The sequence below is a fragment of the Chelonoidis abingdonii genome, chromosome 4, assembly GCF_003597395.2.
Source record: "Chelonoidis abingdonii isolate Lonesome George chromosome 4, CheloAbing_2.0, whole genome shotgun sequence".
Lineage (NCBI taxonomy): Eukaryota > Metazoa > Chordata > Testudines > Testudinidae > Chelonoidis > Chelonoidis abingdonii.
In genome coordinates this window covers 92,034,232-92,059,968 of record NC_133772.1, presented here as the reverse complement: position 1 = coordinate 92,059,968, position 25,737 = coordinate 92,034,232, and the positions used below count along the sequence as shown (strand labels likewise).

Below are 25,737 nucleotides of genomic sequence, written 5' to 3'. Positions count from 1 at the left end.
TTTGTTCTCCAGTCACCACACTTAAAACTCATTTAGAATCACTACCAGCATCTCAAAGCAATCAGCTGTGAGTAGATCCTGCCGACTGTACTACTATGACGGGTTGGGTCACAGAGGCCTCCTTGGGACTGCCACCTGATGTGCTAAGACTACCTTTGAGCCCATTTTCCCTGCCAGCTTGGGACTTCAGAGCCCTGTCTTGTTGAGCCAGACACGCTAGCCTGCTGCAAACACAGACCAGGTCTGAACCATGTCCCCCAAAGCTGCAGGCTTTAACCAAAAACCACTTAGCAGGCACTCCTGTCTCCAGCACCCAGATACCCAGTTCCCAATGGGGTCCATACCCCAAATAAATCCATTTTACTCTGTATAAGGTTTATACAGAGTAAGCTCATAAATTGTCTGCCATCTATAACACTGATAGAGAGATAAGCACAGCTGTTTGCTCTCCCAGGTATTAGTCACTAACTTTGTGTTCATTAATAAGCAAAAAGTGATTTTATTAAGTATAACAAGTAGGATTTAAGTGGTTCCAAGTAATAACAGAACAAAGTAAGTTACCAATCAGAATAAAAAGAAAACACACAAGTCTAAGCCTAATACAGTAAGAAACTGAATGCAGGTAAATCTCACCCTCAGAGATGTTCCAATAAGCTTCTTTCACAGACTAGACTCCTTCCTAGTCTGGGTCCAGCAGTCACTCGCACCCCCATAGTTACTGTCCTTTGTTCCAGTTTCTTTCAGGCACCTCTTGCGGGTGCAGAGGCCATCTCTTAAGCCAGGTGAAGATAAAATGCAGGGGTTTCCAGGGCCTTTTATATTCTCTCTCTTGTGGGTGGAAACCCCTTTGTTCTTCTGTGCAAAGTCACAGCAACAAGATGGAGTCTGTAGCCACCAAGTAAGTCACATATCCATGAACAGTTCAGCTTTTTGCAGGCTGATGCCATTGTTTACTTGTTAGTTTGAACATTCCCAGGAAAGCTCAGATGTAGATTGGCATCTCCCAAAGTCCATTGTCAGTTAAGTGTTTCTTGATAGGACCATTCTCAGTAAGTGCCCATTCTCAAGAAGCTGACCAAATGCTTCACTAAGGTTAATTAGAATCAAACACATTGAGATACAAGTACATAGCCAATATTTGTAACTTCAAATACAAAAATGATACATACAGACAGCATAATCATAACCAGAAAACTACAACCTTTTCATAGACACACCACTTGACCTCCTCTGTACAAGACCTGGTGCAACCATAGGTCATTGTTGCAACCAAGGTCCTATACGGTGACAGTTCATGTCAATGACATCACAGTGAGGTTACTGCATCACCATAATATGGCATTTACATCAGTGAGAGACAAATTTAAGTGTAGACACAAGCAAGGCGGCTTACATCAACCTGATTTTGGAGTGTAGTCCTAGCCAGAAGTGTCCACCTGAAATTAATTTTCCTTTAAACAGCCAGAATTACTATTTTATTATAATGCCTTCTTAACTTTATTCTCCTCTACATTAAATATGAACTATCATCAGAGTGTTGCTGAGCTGTCACATATACCAGAATTATCCACATTTCTGGACAAATTTTAGGGAAAAAATGTCATTCCATACTGTGATTTAAAGAAAAATACTAATAGTGAATGGTAGAAAGCCCAGGAGAGTTAGAAGATATATAGGAGGGTGGAGGAGAGAATAGGAAATTTAATTTGTGCTTTATTTTTGTCTAGAAACAGCTTCTAAATTTCATGGTAACTTTCCTGTATTGGTTTTATCTTCTGAATATTAACCTTTCACATGATGCTACTGTTAATGCTGTGGTCAAGAATTTTATAGTTGGTTTGTTTTTCCAGCATCTAATTTGTTTCATCAGTCCTTCTTTTCCTTCTGCTGTTTGCTCTGTCACATCTCCTGATGCACATAAGGATACTATCGGGGTTTTTTTCTTATGTGGAAAGAGTACAGTCAATGATTAGAACACATTTTTATTATTCTATAGTCTTGTTCAGTATCCTGAAGTATATTAGATTCAAACTTGCTTCTTATACAGCTCATTCATTTTCACTTTCCCACAGATGCACTGGGGTAAAATTCAAGTAGGTTTATGGAGTGGTATTTTCTCCAGTTTGGATTTGTTTGTTTTGATTTCCTGAAAGGACTTGTTTTGGACATTTTTGGAAGTCCGTTCATGGTGCATTCTAGCTTTCATTTCTTGGTAGTTGTGTTTTCCCCCTAGCTACAGGAAAGTCATATTTTATCATTTATATAAAAATGTGTATGGTAGTTTTGGTGTTCCTGTTTATCCATGTAGTCCAGTCAACATACAATTTCTGTGAGTTACTGTATACACACGTACATTTTTACTCAGGTGTAGCACATCTAAATTTTTCTGTACTTTCTTTAACATATATTACTGGGCTATATCAGTTTCAATGTTGATATATTAAGCAATTTCCGTTGTTTCTCTGTTTATTCTCAGGTTAATATGCCACTGCTTTCTGCCTGGATCAAGGCAGATGTAGAGATAAGCCTGAGCCAGAGGCTTTGGATCTAGATTTCATCAACATTGAGAGAGTTGGATCTGATGTTTGATCCAAGTCTGCTCTCCAGTTAAAAGCCATTTAATAAGAGTCTTTACGTTTTGATGGTTTAAATTCTCTGTTAAGATGTGGAGAGTTTTGTGGACCTGATTCACCATTATCCTAAATCTTGTACATCCATTTACCCCTCTGACAATCTTTTACAGGTATGTTTTTATAAGTTTTTCTGTGTTTTGTTCAGAGTTAAATTATAGCAAAGACATATTTCACCCTGTCTTGCAAAAGGCTAAGTACACAAGTCAGTGGGCCTGATCTTGCACCATTTGAAAGCAACAAACACTCCCATATATATTACTGCATATGGGACTCAGCTTTGTGGGAGCTGACGGTACTCTGCCCCTCACACAACCGGCTTCACTGACAGAATTGAATGGAACTATTTACAGACTACAATAGCCCACTTCCCCTTTCAGTTATCTGTCTCTGAGGTACCAAGATTGGCTCACAAGGCTATAGGACTATGCATCCATAGTTCAGTGTGTAATCTACTACCTACACCTTACTAATGTACATTGTTCAGTGCAGTGACATCCAGTGGGGATGTCATGTGACTGGTGACATATCAACGTAAACAGGAAGAGCTGAGTTGCTAATGATGTAGTCAGAATACTCCTTTTCCTTGGAAAAAGAACAGGAGTACTTGTGGCACCTTAGAGACTAACAAATTTATTTCAGCGTGAGCTACAGCTCACTTCTTCGGATGCATAGAATGGAACACACAGACAGGAGATATTTATACATACAGAGAATATGAAAAGGTGGAAGTATGCATACCAACAGGAAGAGTCTAATCAATTGAGATGAGCTATCATCAGCAGGAGAAAAAAAACTTTTGAAGTGATAATTAAGATGACCCATAGAAGGTGCAACACCTTTTTAAAATGGAAAAGTCAAAAACCAAAATTGCTTGCTCTAAACTTCCCCCTCTGAACAAACAGAAGAGCCAATTCATATATTTAGCTTCATTTTATTATACGTCAAATGTAACTCTCAAAAACTGGTTTATTTTTGCATGAAATTACCTCAGTTACTCAATCTGTAGGTTCAAATATTTAAATTTTGTTGAAACTTCAGCTTAGGTTGAGACTTTCTGATTCCAGGTGTATAATCTCTTTCCTAGCAGCTTTAAAGGGAAACTACAGTGTGACACATCAAACTCTTTGTATCACCTTTCTTTAATATTTTCTAATAAACATTTAAATCTGTTAAAATATCCTAACCACAATCTGATTACAAAGAAGAGGAAATCATTAACACGTCCTTGTGAACTGTATCAAATAGAAAGTCAGCCTCATTATAGTCTGACAACATACTTTCAGCTACAGAATAGAAACTCAGTATCAATGTATAATAAAGCAAGAGATTTTTAAATGTACACTTACACCTCTACCTCGATATAACGCTGTCCTCGGGAGCCAAAAAATCTTACTGCGTTATAGGTGAAACCGTGTTATATCAAACTTGCTTTGATCCACTGGAGTGCGCAGCCCCATCCCCCCTGGAGCACTGCTTTACCACATTATATCTGAATTCATGTTATATCAAGGTAGAAGGTGTACTTTTCTATTTTTAAACAGCATTTTAAATGTGAGGGAGTTAAATAGTGAAAATTTAAAAAACACACATCTTGTACATCTCCTGTCCTTAATAATTCAGCACCATCTCAACACTATGAATTACTGTGATTGACATGAGACTGTTACAGCTTAGTAAGTCTGAATTTGCTAGGAGATTCTGGGATCAGGGTTCCCTTAGCATCAGACAGATGGTATGGAAAGTTACTGAGTGAGAGTGCTGAACTTGCATTTGGATGCTGACACAACTATGTACTTTGGATGTTTAATCAGGGCTCTGTGTATTTGTGCTGATCTGGAAGGACTGTCATGGTCAGTCAATGGTCAGACCACCTGGAAAACGCAGAAAACATATAGATGGTGGACTTGGTAATAACTGACTTGGGTCAACTGATTCCTTAGAACAGCACAACAAAGAGCTGAGGTGAATGATTGATGAAAAGGTAAATGTTAGTTGGCCTTCAGTCTGGCCCTGTAGTCCCATCCAAAAATATTAAGCAGAAAAAAAAAATTATGAAATGCCAACATGGGATATTTGGGGGACATGTGACTCCTTGGAGATAAGTGTAAGTACTGGGGAATAATGATACATGCCACTGCCACCCCAACTAATATCCAAGGAGGTCTGTGATGCTGTAGGACTTCCACTATAGCCAATACCCTACTGTGAGGGACTTTTAAGAGACTTTTGAACCACAGGGTATCAGGGTAGCCAACACCCTGACCCAGGGACATTTGACAGATCGAGTGCTTGAGAAGGAAAAGAAGTCTCCATCTAGAACTGGTAGCTATACCTGCTTTATCTGCCAAGCAGGATAATGCATAGGGCCAACACAGTTACTAAGAGTTTATGCTTGGGTAATTGAGGCTTATTAGGAAGAAGCGGTGTATAACCTTTTTGCTGCTTGTCTGATTCTTTCAAATAAGTAGTTTTGCAGTGAAGGAGACTTAAGTCCGGGTGTTCACTGGCACTAACACTGTAAATTCTTCCCAGCTGTGGGCCACTAAAAGACCCAGCTCTATATGTTCAAACAACGAGCTGTATTTCCCATGTCTACATGGGGAAGTTTACTGACATAACTATACTGGTATAGTTCTGTACCGGTATGTGTATAGTTATACTGGTATAATTTCCCATGTGGACACTTATTCTGTAATAAGAGTGTTCATGCAGGGACTTATACTGGCGTAACTATAATGATATAGTTCTGCAGGTAAATTTCTCCATTTAGATGAGTCCCAAGTCATCCTGTTGGACTTCCTGCTCAGAAGTAGCAGTAAAACCACCACTCAATTATGGAGACATGGAAACAGTGGTAGGTATTTCAAGAAGCTGGTTTGTAAGTGCATTTCACAGATCCATATTTGCTACAGAACATCTACATCCGTATAAAGTATTAGAACAAATCACTACAGTTTTAGGAACCCGGCAGAAGATGTAAGCCATTGCTCTCTATTGCCTTATGCTGTTGATATCATATAAGAAACTGCAGCTACTATACAATAATTATAAGAGTCAGTCTCATACAAAGGTCAGGATTACAGACCCTCTGAGTAATGATAGGAGACAATTTGCTGCAGATAAAACAGATCAAGTATCTATACAAACAGGCTTAATGTAAGACTCAAAGAATTATTTAACATAAAAACAATCCATTGAGCAGTTGTCACTTCCACTGATTTAGATTCTAACCTGACTCTCTCGGGGAGGGAAACAAATCAAACACAAGAAAAAAAGTAGAGGAACACTTCTTTTCAAACAAGACTGTCTGAAGGTCCAATAAATGTGATATTCCAGGCTGGTACATTATACAGAGAAGAGTGTTAAACAGGCTTTGGTAATTGGCATTGGAGAGTACGATGCCATTTAGTTTGCACCAAATCCAAACAGGGCAAATGTTTCTCATCTCTCCAGGATACAGTTTAGAGCCAACTCAAGCACAAATTGTGCAGTTTTACAGATAACTTTACAGCACAATTGTTGTAACAGATCAACGAGTAAAGCCTGTGAAGCTAGCAACAGGAAAGATATAGCCACAAAGAGAGGGTATAAGAAAGGAGGAAGAAATGTCTGTCTTTTGAGTTATTAGCTGCGCTATTCTAGGATATCACCCTTTTTGACCAGCTTCTTTTTGTGAATTACAAACAAACAACTTTTTTTTTTTTTAACTGGAATGATTGTTTTGCTACAACATGGAAAACCATGTAGATAAAAACAAGATTTAAGTCCAGCATGCACAAAGTTGCAGGACACTTCACTCCTGTCGATAAAAAAATGCAATTCTATCCTCTGGATGTCCATAGAGCTCTTTCCCTTGCTGACCAAAAATTGGCAATTCCTCACCCTGCCCTTTTATTACTGCCAGTGAATGCAGCTCCATCAGTCCTTGGACAGTTGCTTTGCATGGGCTGGAGTGCATTTCATTGTTCTGCTGCTGGAGACTCTTCCCCGGTTTCTTGCTTCTCTGTATGGGACTCTGGGGGAATCAGGTACTGTACTTCTTCAGTACTGATTGCCACTTTATCAGGCTGCAGCCACCGCTTTAAATGTTCCAGAGTGCTGAAGGAAAGCAGAAGTAAGAAGTTAAATATAAGGTAGCAGTAAAAGCCAGTACTGAATTATAAAATATGGTGGTGTTAACCCTCCACCGGCCTTTCTTCCATTGTATAGGCTCTCCTATGGCTAAAGGAAGGATCTATTAACAAACTAATCTGTGTGCCAGAGAAGAAACAGAAATCCACTGCGCTCAAGAAGATGACTGTTTGGTTCCTGACATCCCCAAATGATGTTTTAATGGCATCTGTAACACAAGTCAGGACATTGTCTCTAAGGGACTGCAGTTCAAAGCACAGGAAACAGCATCTTTCATGAGACGGAAATAGGACCATTGTTCTATAAGCCTGAACAATTTCTGTTTCCTTTATCTGACCTACCTAATGAGGATGCTAATATTTAGCACTTATACAAAACTTTTATTTTCAAGGGAGAGAGCTTACAAGAGCACTACAGGCTAAGCACAGAAACAGGAGCCAGGAACTCAAGAGTTCTAATCTGAGCTCTGACACCAACTCCTGCCTGGACCTGATCTTGCAAAAAGCTCCTCACAGGTCTCTCTCTTGCTGGAGCAGGTGTGGACTTCAGTGGGACTCTGCGCGGATTCAGAATTCAGGAGCTGGTTTGCATAGAGATTCTCACTCTAGGCTTAGGCCTAAATTTTTAGATATTTCCCAACTGAGACATATTCAGCCATATTTTCAGCAAGCCTGAGCACCGACCATTCTAAATAAAGCAATTGAAGCCAAAACACCTATGAAAAGCAAGTCCAACGTGTGTCAAGTTGGACACTCCAAAAGTGAGGCACTCAAAATTAGTGGACTTCTCAAAATTCAGGCCTTAACCTCTTTGCCACAGTCATCCTATGTACAAGATGGAGATAGGACTACTTTCCTGTCCCACTGAAATGCTGTAGTAATATCAGTGACTTGCTCAGAAGAGGCCAAGTGTTAAGTATCAGTATTACTGTAATGCTATAAGTCCCACACACACTTCACTAGAAATCTCCAACAATTTTATTTTACTTTTTTTTTTTTTTTTTTAAGAAAGCTTTGCTTTATTTGCTAATAGTAATCACTGAATCAGTCTGACTGGCCTTTCCTCATCATGCTTGTTACCTCTCTTCAGATTCATGTTCCTCCACATAAAATTCAGATTCAAACTTTTCCTGCAGGAACCTATCCCAGCATTCCTTCTTTGCTTGGGCCAGAGTATGCAGCATATCCTTGGAGGTCACTTCCTGAGACAAACCCTTAATTCTCATCAGTCTTCTCTCTGGGGCGCAGGAGAAAAAAAAAAAAAAGTTTCTTTGAAGAGAAAGAAAAACAGATGGTTATGGCAAGAGAGCTTAAATCCAAAGGGTTAGATTAACTCTGCTAATTAAATGATATTTAAAAGTTAACTATTTTACTACTACTTGAAATCTGGATGAGTGCATTCTTTTGTTTAAAGCAATAGGGTTGTCTTTTTTAAAAAATCCATTATTGTGGATTTCTTCATCTGGCTCATGTATTAACATGTGCTCACTGTAGTTTTGATAGAATACAGTGTCATAGGAAAGAGTCAAATTGGGCCAGCTTGTGGTGGCAACACAGGCCAGTATTTCTTTTTGGAGGCTGTCATCTTATGCTCCAGATTCTAAGTTGTTGTTTTAAGGCACAAGTCTCTAGCCCTTTTGGTTGCAAAGACTGTGAAACCCTGCAACTCAGTACACAGGCTGAAACAATAGCTGTGAGGTATAAAGTGCTCCTATTAGTTGCAACAGGGTACTGACTCCCAAGCCTAGTCATAAGAATTTAAGTGCCAACATTAACTGTTTAACAACTGATCAAAGCACAAGAGAAGAACTGATGTCAGGAGGCATACAGTGTGCAAGAAAGAAGGATGATCACATTATGAAGATCTGCACTACTCCTGTGAGTGACTTCTTTTTTTGATCTCTTTAGTGTGCAGGACTTAGGAAAGTACCACTCATATTTGTTTTGAGTTTTTCTCCCCCAAGCTGGACAGTGGTCACGGATCAATAGTAAACTGCATTTCTGTCCATAAGCACACAACATATTTGACAGAATGATTAGAAGTGTCTCAAAAGGTTTCACAAAGCAACAAATTAGATACAGGTAATACAGACAGAGTCATTATGAGTTCAGAACATATGTCCTATTCATAGTTAAATGCAGCAGAAACTATTTCCTTTAGAGGAGGAACAGTGGTGAACTCCGAATTATTTTTGAAAGATGGTGCGGGATCTTTAATTCACCTACAGAAATACCCAGAAACGCGTAGAAAGGGCCTCAGTTTTAACAGCCCAGCTGAAGTTTAACTAAGTTAATTTTGCAGCTCCTCAGACTGCCAGTACTTCAGTGCACTATCAGCCTTGGGTACAAGTCAAATCCTCACGTGGAGCTTGGGTCCAGAGCCTTTTAATTCAGAAGGATGAGTGTCATCCCCTGAGTTACAATTACACTAACAGAGATACAGAAGCCATCACCATTCTCTAAACTTACTTTCTGACTGAAGCAAACTCAGAAATTGGAATTTTTACCATATACTTACCTAGTGATGCTAAATATATCTCTGAATCTTTCAGAGGTGCCCAGGGCTTCAGATTTGCTTGGAAAGACCCAGCTGGTTCTTCATCCTGGCTTTCTCCACTGATGTAAGAATCTGTGAAGGAATCTGTAAAAGCATCACTAAAGTCATCTTTCTGGTCTGGGTCTGGCAGACATGAACAGATTTCAGCCCAGAGGTCCTGGCTTGACCTAGTCACTACAGAGTCAACATTCTCAATCATTTTCATTATGCAGAATTCCTGAAAAAAATACATAGGATGAATTGTAAGCAACAACTGTAAAACAATGTTTACATCTACACATGATTCTTTCCCTACCCTTAAGTCTAAATAAAGGGAAAGCGTCTAGATTTTTAGAACGTGATTTTCTGAAAGGAGCTAAGTCTAGTTTCTCACTTTCCATAAAGGGAAATTTGTACTAATAGATTGTATTTGTATACTGCGAATTGCAATTATGTGATCTATTACTGTATGAGTCATAATAGAATGATTCAGAAAAGCTTGCACCTCAGTCAATTTAAAATAATGTCCAGTTTATGCTATCTTTTGTAAAGAGCCACCCTGATTTTGATGGGTCCATCCTGTGACTTACAGGCCATTCACCTAAGCCTGAAATTTTCAAACCAAACACTACTTCATAATGCAGCAATTCTGCCACAGTGAACACAGTCCAAGGTTTGCCAGAGCCTAGTCACATGGGCAAAAAAGGCATGATTACAAAAACCTTGTTGCTCAAGTTATGTAAATCCCCAAAAGACAAGTGTGGTTGAGCTCCCCGTCCCATTTTATGCACATCCCCATTCAAGGAGACGCTAGGGCTGGAGGGAGGCTGCCCATCTTCCATGCAGGGCACAATCTTTGCCTCGGGGGGCATAGGCCAGGCATGAAAATAAAGGCTCAAAATCTGAGCAGGGTCAAGTCCAAAGGATAGTGGCGATGCCAATGGCCTCATCATGGAGGCCCTTCCGCCTCGGGGGAGTTGCTACCGCCTCTTTGGGGAACAACCTCCCAGCCCTTTCCCCCGCTGAAGCCAGAGGTGCGCTAACGACCCCTCCCCCAGCACAGAGGCAGCAGCAACACCTCGGTACCGACAGAACCCACCTACCTGAGTCCCTCGCTGCTGCCCTCTCTTACCTCCGGGGTAGGACGAATGGAGACGTACTAAGATTTCACTGACGTCTAGCCTGACCAATCAGCGAATGGAAGGACAGCACCGCTGTGCCAGCCATTGGCTACGGGAAAATGCCAATTATTCTTTCTCCTGGATGAGGGGGGCGGGGAATGTAGCACGGTGCTTGGCGTGACGCCATCTTGAAGCCAGGCGGAAGTTGTCCTCATAATAAACGGAGCGCGGAGGGCAGTCGTTGTTATTCCCAGTAGAGGCGGGCGTGAAAGTGGGTCTGTGCCGTATGAGGACTTGGAGAAGGCCGTAGTGCGCCTGCGCAGGTGAGGCTGATGCTCCCCCTGACCCACTCCACTTCCGCAGGGGCAGCGCAGGGTCCTAGTCAGGTGTGCTAGGGAAGGACGTAGCGTTGTCTGTGCCCCCGCCGGCCCTCTGGGCACGGGAGTGGGATCTGCGTTCTCGGCCTGGTGGGTGGGGCTGGGCTGGGCTGGGCCCCTCTGCGGCCTCCTCCGCTGCCAACCGCCTGCCTCGATCCGCACCCGGCGGCGCCCCTCAGCGTCCTTCGCCAGGGGCGAGGGCTGCCTGCGCTGGCCGGTTCCCGCGGGCTCGAGGGTTTATTTCGTTTGCCTCCGATTTTAACTCGCTGGCACTTGAGTCAGAGGCTTAATTTTACAAACCCTGGTTAGTCGGTGTGTGCTGAGCGCACCGCCCGGGACCCGTCCGTCACTGTTCGCCCCTCCTGGGTGCAAGCGCGGAGGGAGGGAGGCGGGAAGAGAGCTGGAGATTGTCCGGCCCTCTCAGGGCTTGGCTACACTTGGAAATGTGCAGTGCTGGGAGTTACAGCTGTGTAGGAACAGCGCTGCAGTGTGGCCACACTGACAGCTACCAGTGCTGCAGTGTGGCCACATTTGCAGCGCTGTTGGGAGTGGTGCATTGTGGGCAGCTATCCCAGCGTTCAAGTGGCTGCAATGTGCTTTTCAAAAGAGGGGAGTGGGGTGGAGTGTCTCAGGGAGCGTGGGGGAGACAGAGTGGATTTTTGGATTTTAAAAGTTTTGACCCTTCCCCCATCCCTCTCTTATTCACTAAATGCAAATTATGCACTCCTAAATAGCCTTCAGACCACATAAGCAGCTGCTCAACACGGACTCCCCTCTCCCCTCAAACAAACAGCTGTGAACATTCCAAAGCAATTTCCCTGCTGCAGTTGCTCGCTCACTGGAGCAAAGCGCAGCTATGTTTGTTTTTTAGAGCTATCTTCAGCCATTCTTCCGGTTTGTTGTAGACAGGAATTCTGGGATACCTCTTAATACCCTGGAGGCCAATAACAGCGCTGTTGGTGTCCACACCTGATGAGCAGCACTGCATCACCAGCGCTGGAATCGCTACACCCCAATCAGACCAGGTGTTCAGCCAGCGCTGCAGCCAGGGAGTTGCAGCGCTGGCTGGGCTTTGTAAATGTGTACACAGAGTGAGTTGCAATGCTGTAACCCCTTCACCAGGGTTGCAGCTCTCCAGTGTAGCCAAGCCCTCAGGGCCTTGCCTGTTCCCTTGGCCAGTGGGACACACTTGTTGTTTCCCAACAGGATGTTTTTATACTTGAGTGATGTGTTGCTTTGCACTTCGCTGCACGTGGTAAAGGTGGTGGGTGGACCAAAACTCTTCAGACAAGTCAAGGGGCAGGAGCTTTAACACAGCAGAGAGCAGCATTTACAGCTTAATTTGGTATTTGAATAGTGAATTTTTAAAACATCCTTGTGTAGCTAACTTTTACACTAGAACCTCAGACTTAAACACCTTGGGAATAGAGGTGGTTCATAACGCTGAAATGTTTGGAACTCTGGACAAACCATTATGGTTATTCTTTCAAAAGTTTATAACTGATATTGGCTTAATACAGCTTTGAAACTTTATTAGCTAGAAAAAAATGCTGCTTTCTCTTTACTTTTAGTAGTTTCCGTTTAACACAGTACTGTATTTATTTGCTTTATTAATCTCTGCTGGTGTCTGTGCACTTCCAGTTCCAAATGGGGTGTGTTGATGACTAGTCAGTTCATAACTGGTATTCGTAACACCAAGCTTCTACTGTAATAACTTGCAACTGAACACGCTCTGATTCTTATATGCATAAACTGATTGTGTAATTAAGCAACCTGTAGTTAGGTAGAGAACACTGTAGGTCAAGAGTAGGCAACCTATGGCACGCGTGCCAAAGGCGGTGCGCGAGCTGATTTTTCACTGGCACTCACACTGCCTGGGTCCTGGCCACTGGTCCAGGGGGCTCTGCATTTTAATTTAATTTTAAATGATGCTTCTTAAATGCATTTAAAAGCTTTTAAAAACCTTATTTACTTTACATACAACAACAGTTTAGTTATATGTTATAGACTTAGAGAAAGAGACCTTCTAAAAATGTTAAAATGTATTATTGGCACGTGAAACCTTAAATCTGAGTGAATAAATGAAGACTTAGCACACCGCTTCTGAAAGGTTCCTGACCCCTGCTGTAGGTAATAGTCAGCAATATTCTTTTGGGGGACTCTTCTGACAAATTAGTACATTACATATTGGCTTGAATCCCTGCTGTTGCTTTCAGTTATCCCATTCCAATGTTGCCATGTGTTCTCCAGGTGCACCATTTAAAATTAACAAACTTTTGATTAATATTAAAGAGAGTATTTTTAATTATTTTAAGTTCTGTAAAGAGATGTAAAAAAGGTTTTTATCACTTAAGTATGGAGTAGTTTGCCACACATGCACCCTTGCCTTAAGGTTTTCTCCTTTAGGAGAATTACCACAGTCTATTAAATTCTCAACTCCACAATGCAACAGCATATATAGTTATGCAAGTTAAAATAAGTGAGGTAATGAAATAGTTTGTGATCTGAAGATTCATTGCTTGTAGAGGTATAGACAGCATTTCGTCCCCTACCCCTAATGCACAGGATTGCACAATTGATTGGGGGTGCATTTAAGGGATCTTTTCTTGAAGAAACCAGTTTTGGCCTTTGCTTGTGGTCAGATACCACCAGATCAGATGGAGTCAGTGGTCTGATCTTATTCCTATGTGGGGAATGATTGCTTTTTCATATTGACTTCAAACATAATTGTACTGAGAGTGAACCCTTAATTCTGATGTACATGTCACAGTGGAACTTCCCTCAGCCTTCTCCCATCTGACTATCTTTTTAAAACCATCTTTTTAAAATCTCTCAGCTGAACAAATGCTAGTCAACTCTAATATTGCAAGTAAAGTTTTAAAACTGAAAATAAATAATCCACCTCCCCCTTGTAATATTAACCAACATCACATTTAAACCATTTCAGTGCTGTGTTCTGCACTACAGAGGTCTGTACTTTAATGCTTTAACATATAATATATGGTGATTAGTTTCACTATTATTCAGTATTCAGCTCTTGTTGCTTATGGAGCTTTCTCATAATTGACAAATTAGTGTGATTTCCAGTTGAAAGGCTTTTGCATATGTGACTTCTGCAGAACCAGTAAAATCTTTATGGCAAAAGGAACAACTGAAAATAATAATCTCTAGACATCCTGTATGGGTGTCAATATTCTTTCATTATAATGAGTTTCAGGCAGAGGTAACCTGGAGTTACCTAGATATAATAAGTGACAAAAGTAATTCTTTCTTTTACTTGCCTGTGATAAATCCTGTAAAATCTAGAGCTAGGTTGTAAGATTTTGTTTAAAACAAGTCATGATCCTGTATGAGGCTATTCTTGCTGTAGGGGGAAAAGTGGTCTTTGAAGGGTTTGATGTTCTGGGAGGGAGCTTGACTCTAAAGATGTCCTTGGATGAAAGGCTATAGATGTGCAAAACATCCTCTTTCAATAGCCGTGACCCTGGAGTTCTGGGTCACCCTTCTGCCACTCATGGTGTATAATGGTCTTTCTTTGAGGTGAGAAGGGAATTCCTCACTCTCACTTTTTTAGAGGAAGGTATCCTTGAAGACTAAACTTGTTTCTGGGTGGGCAATAAAGTAATATGTCAAGGAATGTGTAGTGGACGTGGAGAATTTGTTACTAGCTCAACACTGTTTGTAACTTTCATTTTTAACAGGATCCTGCAGTAAGCCCTTGTGGGAGTGGGGGCAAAGTTGGGCATTCCCGTTGCCTTTCCCAGCATTCTGGGTCAGACCAAGGTAGAAAGCCATGTTTTAGCTTTCTTTGCTTTTTCCATCTCTTACTTGACTGCCTGTCACTTCCTTTTCATCATTAAGTTTGCATATGTAAATCACATTGGTCATGAAAGTAACTATAGTTGAGTAATTATAGAGACCCTATGGCTTAATTCAGGTTTCCTTTTGCTTTGAGGGCAGGGGATGGGAATGACTAATGGGTACAGAAGACTGTATGTAACTGTGATTGAGAAGTACAGGGATGTAAAGGTTATTTCCCCCATATTAAATGTACAGATAGTAGAAGGTTCAGAGATATGAAAATCCACCCTGCCAGAGACTCCACATCTACCTAGCAGCCACCTGTAATGTAAAGTTTGGACTCTCAAGGCTGCCATCTTTAATGTCTTCCATCAATCCACACACCAATAGCATTAGATCCACTTAAACTAAAAGCTGGGTAACTGATATTCTGCAAACTGTTGTGGCATGTGGGAGAAAAAAACCACCACATCATCCTGATTTTGATATTTTAGTGAAAATAGATGTTTGAGTTCCAATACCCTGGTCTAACTCCTTTTTATCTAGCTTATGTCTTTTCTCTTAGGTTCCCTCTGCAGCTTGGGTTGGATTCATTCTTTACTTCATGTCCTAAAGTAGTGTGTGCCTGTGACATTACACAGGAAACAATCCAGACTGTTGAACAGCTGTCTCCCCTCAATTCTCCAGCCTGAAGTGTCTTTTATACTGCTCTGCTGTGAAAGCAACCGCTCCTGGTCTGCCCACACATATATTCCCAGCTATATTATATGAGTGCTGTGGCCAGTTACTCTTGAATTACACTGCAGAGCAACACCAGCAAATTACCAGTCCCAGACTTTTCCCCAGAAATGGGCATCTTGTACTGCCCAACCCTCTCGTGGATAATACGAGCTCATATAAAGTCCATCATTTTATTAACAGAAAATGATATGCACAAATCCTGTTATCCTAAGTGAATTTTCGTAAACGCTTCAATCCAAGAATACTGATGTAGATAAAACAAGTTTATTAACTACAGAAAGACTAAGTGACTACAAGTAATGCATAAAAGTAGTAATTGTGTACAAATAAAATTATTATCCAATTATGACAAAATTTAGCATAGTCTTGGAAAAAAGAATGAACATAAGGGTCTATACACTGTCACAGTGGCATTGCTGTATATTGTTACACAGGATGATAGAGTAGTTCTACTCTAAAAGGTTACTGAAAAACACTGGGTTTTTTTTGTCTGTCTTGATTACTTCTGCATCAAATGTGCTTAACTTATAGGTAAGAGTCTCTTCCAACACTCAGTCCTGTAAACTGAGCCTAGACTCTGACAATCAATCTGGGTTTTTTCCCTCTTGCACATCATCACTAGCAAAAATAGCTCTGCAGGCCAAATTAAGCTCAGTGACATCTGTGGCCTACATTGGAGGGGAAGGGATTGCACAAGCATTGCTACCTCACAGGCATCATTACAGCAGAATCTGAAGACAGTAGAACTGCACTCATATCACCGGCTGGAAGTTAAGAAAAAAATTCTAGTGCTTTCCATAGAACAGGAACTTCAGTTCGCTCTCCGATAGCTGTGTTGGCTTTGAAAGGCTAAAAGGATTACAAGCTAATAAAAACTTACGTACTGACTCTAATGATAAAAAAATACAAAAACACTGACCACATATTCACAAGGAGTAAGAAAATGCCATTACACTCTTCAAATCAGACCTGTACTTGAAGTAGCTCCCCAATAATCAGGGGACTGTTATGAAGCCCTTAAATGATACAGATTCGTCCCCACTTCCTTGAATTTTGAGAAGCAATTTTTAGTTGCTGCAAAATATGTAGAAATGCAGGAACTGTGTTTATGTAATTATGGACGTCTGTAGCAATAGTGTTTAGTTTTTTCCTTCTTTAGACATTCAAGTTGTGTTTGTAATGTTGGTTAATTTCTTAACTTAAAAAATGAACGTAAGGGCTTATGTGAGTCCAGAGGCATCTTCATATCTTCGGAATGAGTGTCTTCAAAAACAGTTCAGTGTTGGTCATAACACTGAGAAGTGCAGAAAAGTGGTAACTGGATACAGAACCTTCTGTTCCTATACTGCTAGTTAGAATCCAGCCCAGGTTAGTGGTGACAGAAAGCTGTTGCCATGTATGTTTGGGCATCTGATTCTATATTCCTTGGGAATAAATGTCTACATCATATGAACCATCATCAGTTAGCCAACTGACAACTCTTCCAAAACTACAGTACTCTTTTATGCATGGAGGTGCTTTCTCTAGGTCCACGTTAAGACATATTGGCAGAGCAGTATGAGGAATTCTTGCATTGCAGCAATCTGTGCTCTGTATATTGTTTGGTCAGAGGTATTGATTCTTCAGGGTTGGTAATAAGGCACGTCATGTAATATAAATTGTTTAATGGCTATAGGATGTGTACATCATTTTAATCTTGGCCATTTGTGATTTGGGAAAGATTTGAGTTTTACTGGGTGTTATCCGAGCTTGTTTTAAAGTCTCTCTCTCTCTCCCCCCCCCCCCTCTTTTTCTCCCCCCATGACTGGCATGCAAGGTCTGGGAGGCCACTGTGCATTTCTGAGAGATGAGCCGTGTGTTGCAGTGTGCTATATTTACTGTGCTCATGGGACTGTTGCTCACAAGAACCATGGCCTGGACTTCAAGTGGGAAAACACATGCTGAGCTACTCAACAATCTTTACAGTGAGTACCGCCAGCAGCCCCTCTTCAGAGCTCACACTTAAAGCTGACGACGAAACTTCATAGCACTTTAACAGTTGTAGGTTTGATTTTCATTTTTGACTGAGTGGGATTGTAATCCATCATTCCAAAATGTCCTGCAATAGTCTTGGCACTTCTATCTTCACCCACTTCAGAATCTTGATGTCACAGCCTGAAACTGTTCTGTTCTAATCCTAAACAGGACACAATGCTAGGAAAACTAGCCCAAAGTCTCTCGTGTGTGTCTAATTTGAGAATATGCAAAACACCTTTTGTATGATTCTGTAGACAATTACATAGAGCATAGAGAGACTGAAGCTGATGTAACTGACTGTAAAAGTCAGTGCTCTACACAGTTAACTCCAATGAGCTGTCTTGAGACTAGAATAGTTATTGGTATTCCCACTCCGTTTTGGACAAATGATTTGGATTGTAACTATAATAGCTTTGAATTCCCCTGTTAGAGCAACACAGTTGTTTTCTCTCAGCAGGAGTTACTGCAGGGAAATTAGAAATGAAGGAACTATGAACTTCTCTGCAGTCATTCTCCTTAACTACGTAATTTTACATCCTGCTAAGGTGCCTTAAATATGACCTGAAGAAACCACGTACAGGGGTAACAGTGTAAATAAATCTGTCCATTTAGTCCTTTGACTCTTTGCTGAGACTGCCAAGTGTGGTGTTTAGTAAAGCAGGCACTTGACAATCTCAGGTCAGTTCCTAGCAGGCAACTCATTTGATTCAGGGCATCAAACTGCTATTGGAAGGTAGCTACTTTTACTCACTATTAACCTAGGATAGATCTGAACCACAAACCTGGAGGCAAACAAGTAGCTCTATTGCCTGTCCCTCCCAAACCCTTCGCTAGCTCTGTCCAAACCTGAACATGTTACAATATTAAATAACTGAAATCTTTCTCTCCATCCTTTTTTTTTTTTTTTTTTTTTTTTTTTTTTTTTTTTTTTTTTAAGAAAATGGAGTGATTAAATCTCAACGGGTCTTGGATGTGTTATTGGCCACAGATAGAGCCCACTACACCAAGTATTTCCCATACATGGATTCTCCTCAGTCAATAGGTAAGAAATTTGTAGCAGATTGACACTTTTATGGTGTGTGTAATGGCTGCACTAATCTCAGTGATTGAACAGTGGAGGGAAGACACAGGGTGAGTTTGTAGGTCTTGGTTTACTATGCTAGCAATTCTTGCCTATATGGAATAGTGGCAAGAATGGGAAAGGGGAACAGTTTATGTGCACTCTTACTGCTGGCTCATCAAGAAGAGTATTCCCATGGGTCTACTCAAGGGTTTCTTTGGGAGAAATAGAAAAAGGATCTGCCATTTGGAGGCTGGGAATGCTCAGATGGGGCCACTGTATTTGAAGAACAAAACTCTTTATGAAGTGTTGGAAAAACAAATGGTATGAAGATTAGCCCTGATCATTGGTAGACCATTGTTTCTTGACACAAGGTATGTCTACATTTAGGGCAGTGAATGGTGTACTGACACTGCATGTCCCGCTGGCATGGATATAAATAGCAGTGTAGATAGTGAGACATGACTTGAGCAAGTAGTCACCAATATGCTCGAACCCTAAGCTATATATCTTACCAGCTCTCTACATGCCCAAGTGGTGCCTTCTACATCTACATGGCTGTTTTTAGCAGTGTAGTGTCCTGTTGCTGAAGCATTTCCCTGCTGTAGTGAAAGGCTCTGGCAGCTCCCCCACCCAAGCTTTTCATTGCTGCATGTAGCTACACACTATAGTGACAAGTGTGGATACAGGCTGCAGTGAAAGCAGGCTGAAGCTACATGTGTAATGAGTATATACTACACACTGCTGTAAGTGTAAACAAGACAACAGATAGCTCAAAAAGCCATTGGTGTGAATTTCAGAAGTGCAGTGCACCCACAAATCCAGTTGACTTCAGGAGGAGTGGTGTTGTGCATACTCAGTACCTCATTTGTGAGCCAGAAAAGAGGAAAACCTTAAAATATCTGTAGATTAAAAAATTAAATAGATAAATGCAAACAGTATAAACTCAAAGGAGAAAATAGTAAACAGTATTTCTGTATGCCCTGTGTAAAGTATTTGGTGCTCTCAGGAACTGGATTGTGATACTTAGCGCGAAAGCCTCCTTGAAATAACCTTTTCCTTTCACGTGCAAAGTCAGAAATGGGATTGATTGATTTTTGATTAAAAAGGATGGCTGGAAGATAAGAGCAAAGATCCTGACTCTGCAATATCATCCATGGCATCTATCACCTTGAATCATGAGGCATATTTGAATGGGGGGAGGGGATGTTAGGGGAAATAAAAATTTTGGGTTAGGCTGTAGAATTCTTGTATTTGAAGGATGAAGCCATTTTGTGACTTGCTCATTCATGAATGTCCACATTAACTGAATAATTTCCATGAAAATATTATGAATGCTGCATGTAACTGAGATGACTGCAGCTAAACACTACATCAGGGGTGGCCAACCTGAGCCTGAGAAGGAGCCAGAATTTACCAATGTACATTGCCAGAGAGCCACAGTAATGTCGTCAGCCCCTCTATCAGATTCCCCCCCACCCCCAGCACCTCCTGCCCACTGGTAGCCCCACCGATCAGCGCCTCCCTCACCCTCACCATGCCTCCTGCCCACCACAATCAGCTGTTCCATGGCATGCAGGAGGCTTGGGGGGCGGGGGAAGAAGAAGTGAGGGCACGACACGCTCGGGGGAAGTGGCAAGAACCTTGGAAGGGGCGAAGTGGACTCAAGACCTGGGGCAGAGCCAGGGGTTCAGCAGTGAGCACCCCAGCACACTAAAAAGTTTGCTTCTGTAGCTCCAGCCTCCGAGTCAGCACCTATGCAAGGAGCCGCATATTAACTTCCGAAGAGCCACATGCGGGTCTGGAACCACAGGTTGGCCACCCCAGCACTGCCTCTACACTTTCGTTTTAGCTTTACTCTGTTCTATGAGACAGTTGTTTTTTTTTTTTTTTTCCCTAAGACACAAGGCATAGTAACCATAGTGTACATTGATATTTCACTCATGCATGCTCAGCCCTGAAAGCTTCCCTCGCAACTTTGTCTAAATCAACATTTCCAACTGAAGCTGAAATCTCTCTCACTGAGATATGTCAACACAGATGTCTAAATTTCCTCCACACACATACATCCTTAGCACAGGCAGATGCTGTTTGCAGCTTTTCTTCCTCCTCTCCTGAAATCTTGAGTGGGTGAACCTTGAATTATTATTATCCATTCTAAGACTTCTCCCTGCTGCCTCCACTACCACTCTATTGATTTCTCAGACAACTTATTTTCCCACACCAAGCATATTGAGATCTGTGATTTTTTTGGTCTTCTATTTTGAGTGTATCCACTTTGTGGCTTAATGCTAGACAATTTGTGGTATTATAGTACTTAACTATTTTTTGTGGCTATTATGCCCCCCCCGCACCCTTCCTTACAAACCAACTCATAACAGGTCAATTCTGTGCTCAGAATTCTTATTGATTGGAGTGGCTGCAAAAGTGGGCTCTAAGCAACAGAAGAACTGTCTTGGTTGTGAATGAGCCTGAAAAGTTGTTGATTGGAATACTTAGGTGGTGATTGGAACAGTCAGGAGCTGAAATGTTGCTCTTAGCTGCTTTGCTGTCATTAACACCCCCTAGAGGAGGTAGTTTAAGTCAGTACGTTGCCTCAGATAGGTGGGAGAACAGGAAAAATTTGCAATATTGAAAGAAAAATAAAAACAGTTTAGAGGTGGTAATAGTATTTATACAGACATGGTCATAATTTCCTTACCTCTGTTTAACGGTCAGTGGTTTCTTTTCAGGATATAAGGCTACAATCAGTGCACCCCACATGGTAAGATAAACTTTCCATTCTATTCATAGACTTGGAGGTTAGCTTTAATTTAAAAGATGTAATAGCAAGTTGACATAGGTCTTATATGCATGAGCATTGGACACTGCCTTGTACCACATGTCATTTATTACTGGTGTCCTGTACAACTGTGTGAAATACTTACAGTTTTAAGGAAGGACAGTCAACCTTGAAAAATCAATTGTTAGCCTTAAGACAGAATTATTGTTTAAAGTGAAGTTTTCTATTTTTTCAAGAGATCCTCTTCCTTCACAAGCCACATTTTCTGCTACACATTCCACTAACGAAATGCATATTCCTAACAACTTTCAAAAGTGCTGTCATCAGAATGGTTTTACAAACTCAACATTGGGACATCACTGCAAAATGAGTCATGGGAAGGAAAAAGTTCCGTTTTTAAACACAATATGCTTGCACAATTAACACAATTCTGACTGGAGAAACTGGGGGCATGAGAGAAATTATTATCTCTGTGTGAAAGTGTGCATCATAATATCATCTTGTTGGTGTTATCCCCATAGCATGCCCATGCTCTGGAGTTGCTGAAGGATCAGCTAGTGGAAGGAGCAAAGGCCCTGGATGTGGGATCAGGAAGTGGTTACCTCACAGCTTGCTTTGCTAGAATGGTGAGCAAAATACAAGATTATTTGCTTCTTTGCTTGAGATAAATATGAAGAAAGGTAATCTGCTTCTTAAAGCAAGCCTATTGTGGTTTTTCTCTCCAGATCAGCTTAAACAAGAGATAAATGTGATCCCTCCAGTCAGTTTGAATATAAACAGATGGTGTATCTGCCAACAGAAGTACAATCTAATAGACAGATTAACCCAGTATACACTGAAAAGGGAGTGAATTAAGTGCCTTATACAGAAACGGTCTTTTTCTTACTTTCGCTTGCTTTGTTGAACTTAAACATACTCTACATAAAATGAATTAATGAAAGGAATTTCTGAAAATACTCTTAGAGCACTAGAAGACTGCCCATGACACTCTCCTACCAAGGAAACAGTCACGTTTTCAAAAAGAAATCCTGACAAGGAAGGCTTTTGTTTCTTCTTCCCAATCTACCTTTAGAGGATGACTGCATCTTTCCTAATGAATGCTGATTAGGAATCCCCATAGACTGGGATAGTCATCTTTCAGGTAACATGATATATATTAACAAGAAACAAGTGATTTAAATTGCAGCAAGGGAGGTTTAGGATGGTGTCACAGAGTCCCCGGGCGATGCTCTGGAACTGCTCCCCACTAAGCCAGTCAGGACTTTGGGGAGCCTCCCCTCCCTTGGAGCAGACTTGTTCACACAGTCTTCACCTCCTGGGTGTCTCCTTGGAGCATTCACTCTCTGTCCCTCCGTGTGCTTCCCGCAGCGAGGCCCCCAGGCGGGGTCCTGGGGAAGCACAGGGTCCTGCACCCCACTTGCAGTCAGACGTGACTCTTAGCCGAAAACAGAGGGTATTCGGATGACAGGAACAGGGTCTAAAACAGAGCTTGTAATACAGCGAACCAGACCCCTCGCTGGTCTATTCTGGGGGGCGTGGCCAACCCCTAGGTCTGCACTTCACTCCTCGTCCCAGCAAGCTCCAGACTAACAACCCCTCCAGCCCCTCCTCTCTGCTCAGCCCCTTCCGGGCCAGGAGGTCACCTGATCCCTTTGTCTCCAACACTTTGCAGAGGGGGGGCCCAGGCCATCAGTTCTAGAGACAGAGTTGCCAGCGCCAGGCATTTAGGTGCACTGGCCCTTTGCTCTGCAGCAATCACACCCCCTGATCCCACCACCTAGATACTTAAGAACTGCCTAGGGGACACTGAGGCACCAACACAGTATTCAGAGCAAACATTAAGAACAGTCCCAGTTCATCACAGATGGACATTAGGAAAAGCTTCCTAACTCTCAGGGTGGTTAAGCACTGGAATAAATTGTCTAGGGAGATCGTGGAATCCTCATCATTGGAGATTTTTAAAGAGCAGGTTAGACTAACACCTGTCAGGGATGATCTAGATAATACTTAGTCCTGCTATGAGTGCAGGGGACTGGACTAGATGACTTCCTGAGGTTCCTTCCGGTCCTATGATTCTATAAACAGGATTACCCATCATTAAAACTAACTTGATACAGAATTTGCACCTCGTATTCAGATATTTCCCCAAAACAGATAATTTCCTGGGAATTCTCTCTCATCCTTCTACTGCAACAGTAAAACACCTGTACAATGCACAATCTCTGTATGCACATGTCTGTTTTTCAGGTGGGTCCCACAGGGAAGGCAGTAGGCATAGAACATATTGAAGAGCTGGTCCATGAATCCATTAGAAATGTCAGAGAAGATGACCCAACTCTGCTCACTTCTGGCCGTCTGAAACTTCTGGGTGAGCTCGGTAGCCCATGACCTTACTGTTTCATTCCTGTACCTGAATGCATTGTAGCCTGGCAGTGCTTAGCCCTTACTGTTTCTGGAGACCTGCCTCTCTGTGGTTGGCATAATTTTCTTTTTTTTCGGTAGTACTCAAGTGCTTGTCACAGTATTATTAAGAAAGAAACTATATTCTTCTGTTGAATAATTTAATTTCCACAGGTAAGTGCAAATTAAAGGTTAGGTGGCTAATAACACTGACTGAAGCCATATATAATGTTGGCAGGTGCCATTCAATTGATCCATCTCCAAACAGCTCTATCAATACAACTTTATCCTTAGTGGGTATGCAACAACTCCCTTTATTTCAGTACTAAGCCCCTCGTAAGTAAAGACTGCTGTTAATATCAAATAACTGGGTTTGGTTTTTGACCATATCTCCATTGGAAACTACCAAACTCTACTTCTGTTGTGACCCATCAGATTTAAATGTTGGTCTCTGGAGTCCTACATCTGCACTAACCTACTTTGTCATGCAGGGTCTGTCCCAGCTCTGGTGTCTCCTTCCTCTAACAGTGTTGCCTGTTTCCAAAACCTGTCTTTAAAAATTAACTTTATAGAGCAGCCTGTCTTAGTAGGCTTCTTGTAGAAATCCAAATTGCCAACACAATTCACATACAAAAGCCTTCTTCACGTATCTTTCAAGTGAAAGGAAAGATAGAGGGTTCTCTAGGTTGAGTTACCATATGAACAAGGATCTTCAAGGCACATTCCCTCTCTGCAGTTGGAGATGGCAGGCAGGGATACCCTGAAGAAGCACCTTATGATGCTATCCATGTTGGAGCAGCAGCAGACACTGTACCAAAGGAGGTAAGAATTAACAGACATATCATCTGTCTGCATTCATTCCCTTGCACCTGTGGCTGTAACAAAACTGGAATAACTTCCTTTCTGTTCTGTGTGAAGCTGGCAACCCTGTAAATGCCTTTGGTGGACACAATAGGCCTCATAATCAGCTTTACTTTTGTCTCTTTCCTTGTTCAAACTGTTTCTGGTCCTTGCTGATATTGACTCCTCTGTTTGACAGTTGCTGAAAGAGTTGAAGCCAGGTGGCCGGCTGATCGTGCCAGTTGGGCCTGCAGGTGCAAACCAGGTTCTGATGCAGTATGACAAAACCAGTGATGGGCAAATCGTGGAAACGGAACTGATGGGCGTGGTCTATGTTCCCCTGACAGATAAGGAGAAGCAGTGGCCTCGGTAAAAAATAAGTTTCCCTGACTGTAATTTGTTTTTTGTTCCACTTGCCCTTGTCACTGGTAAGATGTTGACAGAAGCGCCTATCTCCAGAATCCGCTGGCTGAAAGATCCACCCCTAGAATCCTAGCAGATGCAGCCAGGAAGACGAAGGGAAGGGGCATACATGCTCAGGCACAGCAAGAGAGCTGTGTGCATCTCCTCCTATTTTAGAGACTAAAGAATAATGGAGCATGCTAGCTTCCATCACAATCTGGCCTTTTGTTTTCATAAGTATTGTATTCAGATTCATTATCATTGTGAATTTATTCACAGCAGTAACACAGTTGCCTTTTTTCCACCCATAGGGATGAAGTCTGACAGAATATCACTTACAAAATGATCTTGGAAAGCTCATGAACCAGTTCCTGAAGAAGCAACTATAGATGTGTATGGCTTTGCTTTATAATTTTTTTTTTTTTAACTTGGACACATCACAACGGCATTTTCTGCTTTTTAAAGAACTCAAGGAGGAGTTAGAGAAGAATATTTTTCCAGATCAGTCAGAACCCAGTTCCTAAGCTGTGGAGATCTTGTCTGATTTCTTCCTGGACTGAGTAAAACCAGATAAGCCCAGTTGTCCTCTTTGGTCAGCTCCACATACAATATCTATGGGAATGGAGAGTGTGCAATACTGTTACAGATTTGATAATTCATGTATATTATAACTTGATTAAATGGTAGCGCATTATATTCATGACTTGCTAGTCTGATGCTTGAAGAATAATTACAGTATGTATTTGATCTGATTAATCTTCTAGATTAAATATATTCTTTTCTCATCCCCTTTTTGGTGAGCTAGTTAATCAGCTGTATGAACACACTGTTCCCTGGATGAAGCCAGGACTTGGTGTTAGCAATCATGCATGCTTACTCAGAATTAAGATACAGGCTC

General features: G+C 41.6%; 2 protein-coding genes across 7 annotated transcripts; one reads left to right on the top strand and one right to left on the bottom strand.

Annotated features, from left to right (window-relative positions):
• Positions 1-3,548: 3,548 nt before the first annotated feature.
• On the bottom strand, positions 3,549-10,527 carry CCDC32 (coiled-coil domain containing 32). 3 transcript variants are annotated; one of them, XM_032783268.2, is made up of 5 exons: positions 10,403-10,473; positions 9,282-9,537; positions 7,844-8,000; positions 3,800-6,731; positions 3,549-3,740 (listed from the first exon to the last, which is right to left on the bottom strand). In XM_032783268.2, exons 2-4 carry the CDS (start codon positions 9,523-9,525, stop codon positions 6,593-6,595), a joined length of 540 nt encoding a protein of 179 aa, XP_032639159.1. In that variant the 5' UTR covers positions 9,526-9,537; positions 10,403-10,473; the 3' UTR covers positions 3,549-3,740; positions 3,800-6,592. The 3 variants fall into 3 exon arrangements, with proteins under 3 accessions (XP_032639159.1, XP_032639160.1, XP_032639162.1); XM_032783269.2 differs by having other exon boundaries at positions 3,549-6,731; positions 10,432-10,527; XM_032783271.2 differs by having other exon boundaries at positions 3,549-6,731; positions 10,460-10,521.
• Positions 10,528-10,628: 101 nt separating this feature from the next.
• On the top strand, positions 10,629-25,624 carry LOC116826499 (protein-L-isoaspartate(D-aspartate) O-methyltransferase-like). 4 transcript variants are annotated; one of them, XM_032783266.2, is made up of 10 exons: positions 10,632-10,743; positions 14,499-14,580; positions 17,156-17,303; positions 18,293-18,397; positions 21,148-21,179; positions 21,719-21,823; positions 23,445-23,565; positions 24,334-24,419; positions 24,637-24,806; positions 25,151-25,624. In XM_032783266.2, exons 3-10 carry the CDS (start codon positions 17,186-17,188, stop codon positions 25,161-25,163), a joined length of 750 nt encoding a protein of 249 aa, XP_032639157.1. In that variant the 5' UTR covers positions 10,632-10,743; positions 14,499-14,580; positions 17,156-17,185; the 3' UTR covers positions 25,164-25,624. The 4 variants fall into 4 exon arrangements, with proteins under 4 accessions (XP_032639156.1, XP_074921571.1, XP_032639157.1 ...); XM_032783265.2 differs by lacking the exon at positions 14,499-14,580 and having other exon boundaries at positions 10,629-10,743; XM_032783267.2 differs by lacking the exons at positions 10,632-10,743; positions 14,499-14,580 and adding an exon at positions 10,757-10,806.
• Positions 25,625-25,737: the final 113 nt, after the last annotated feature.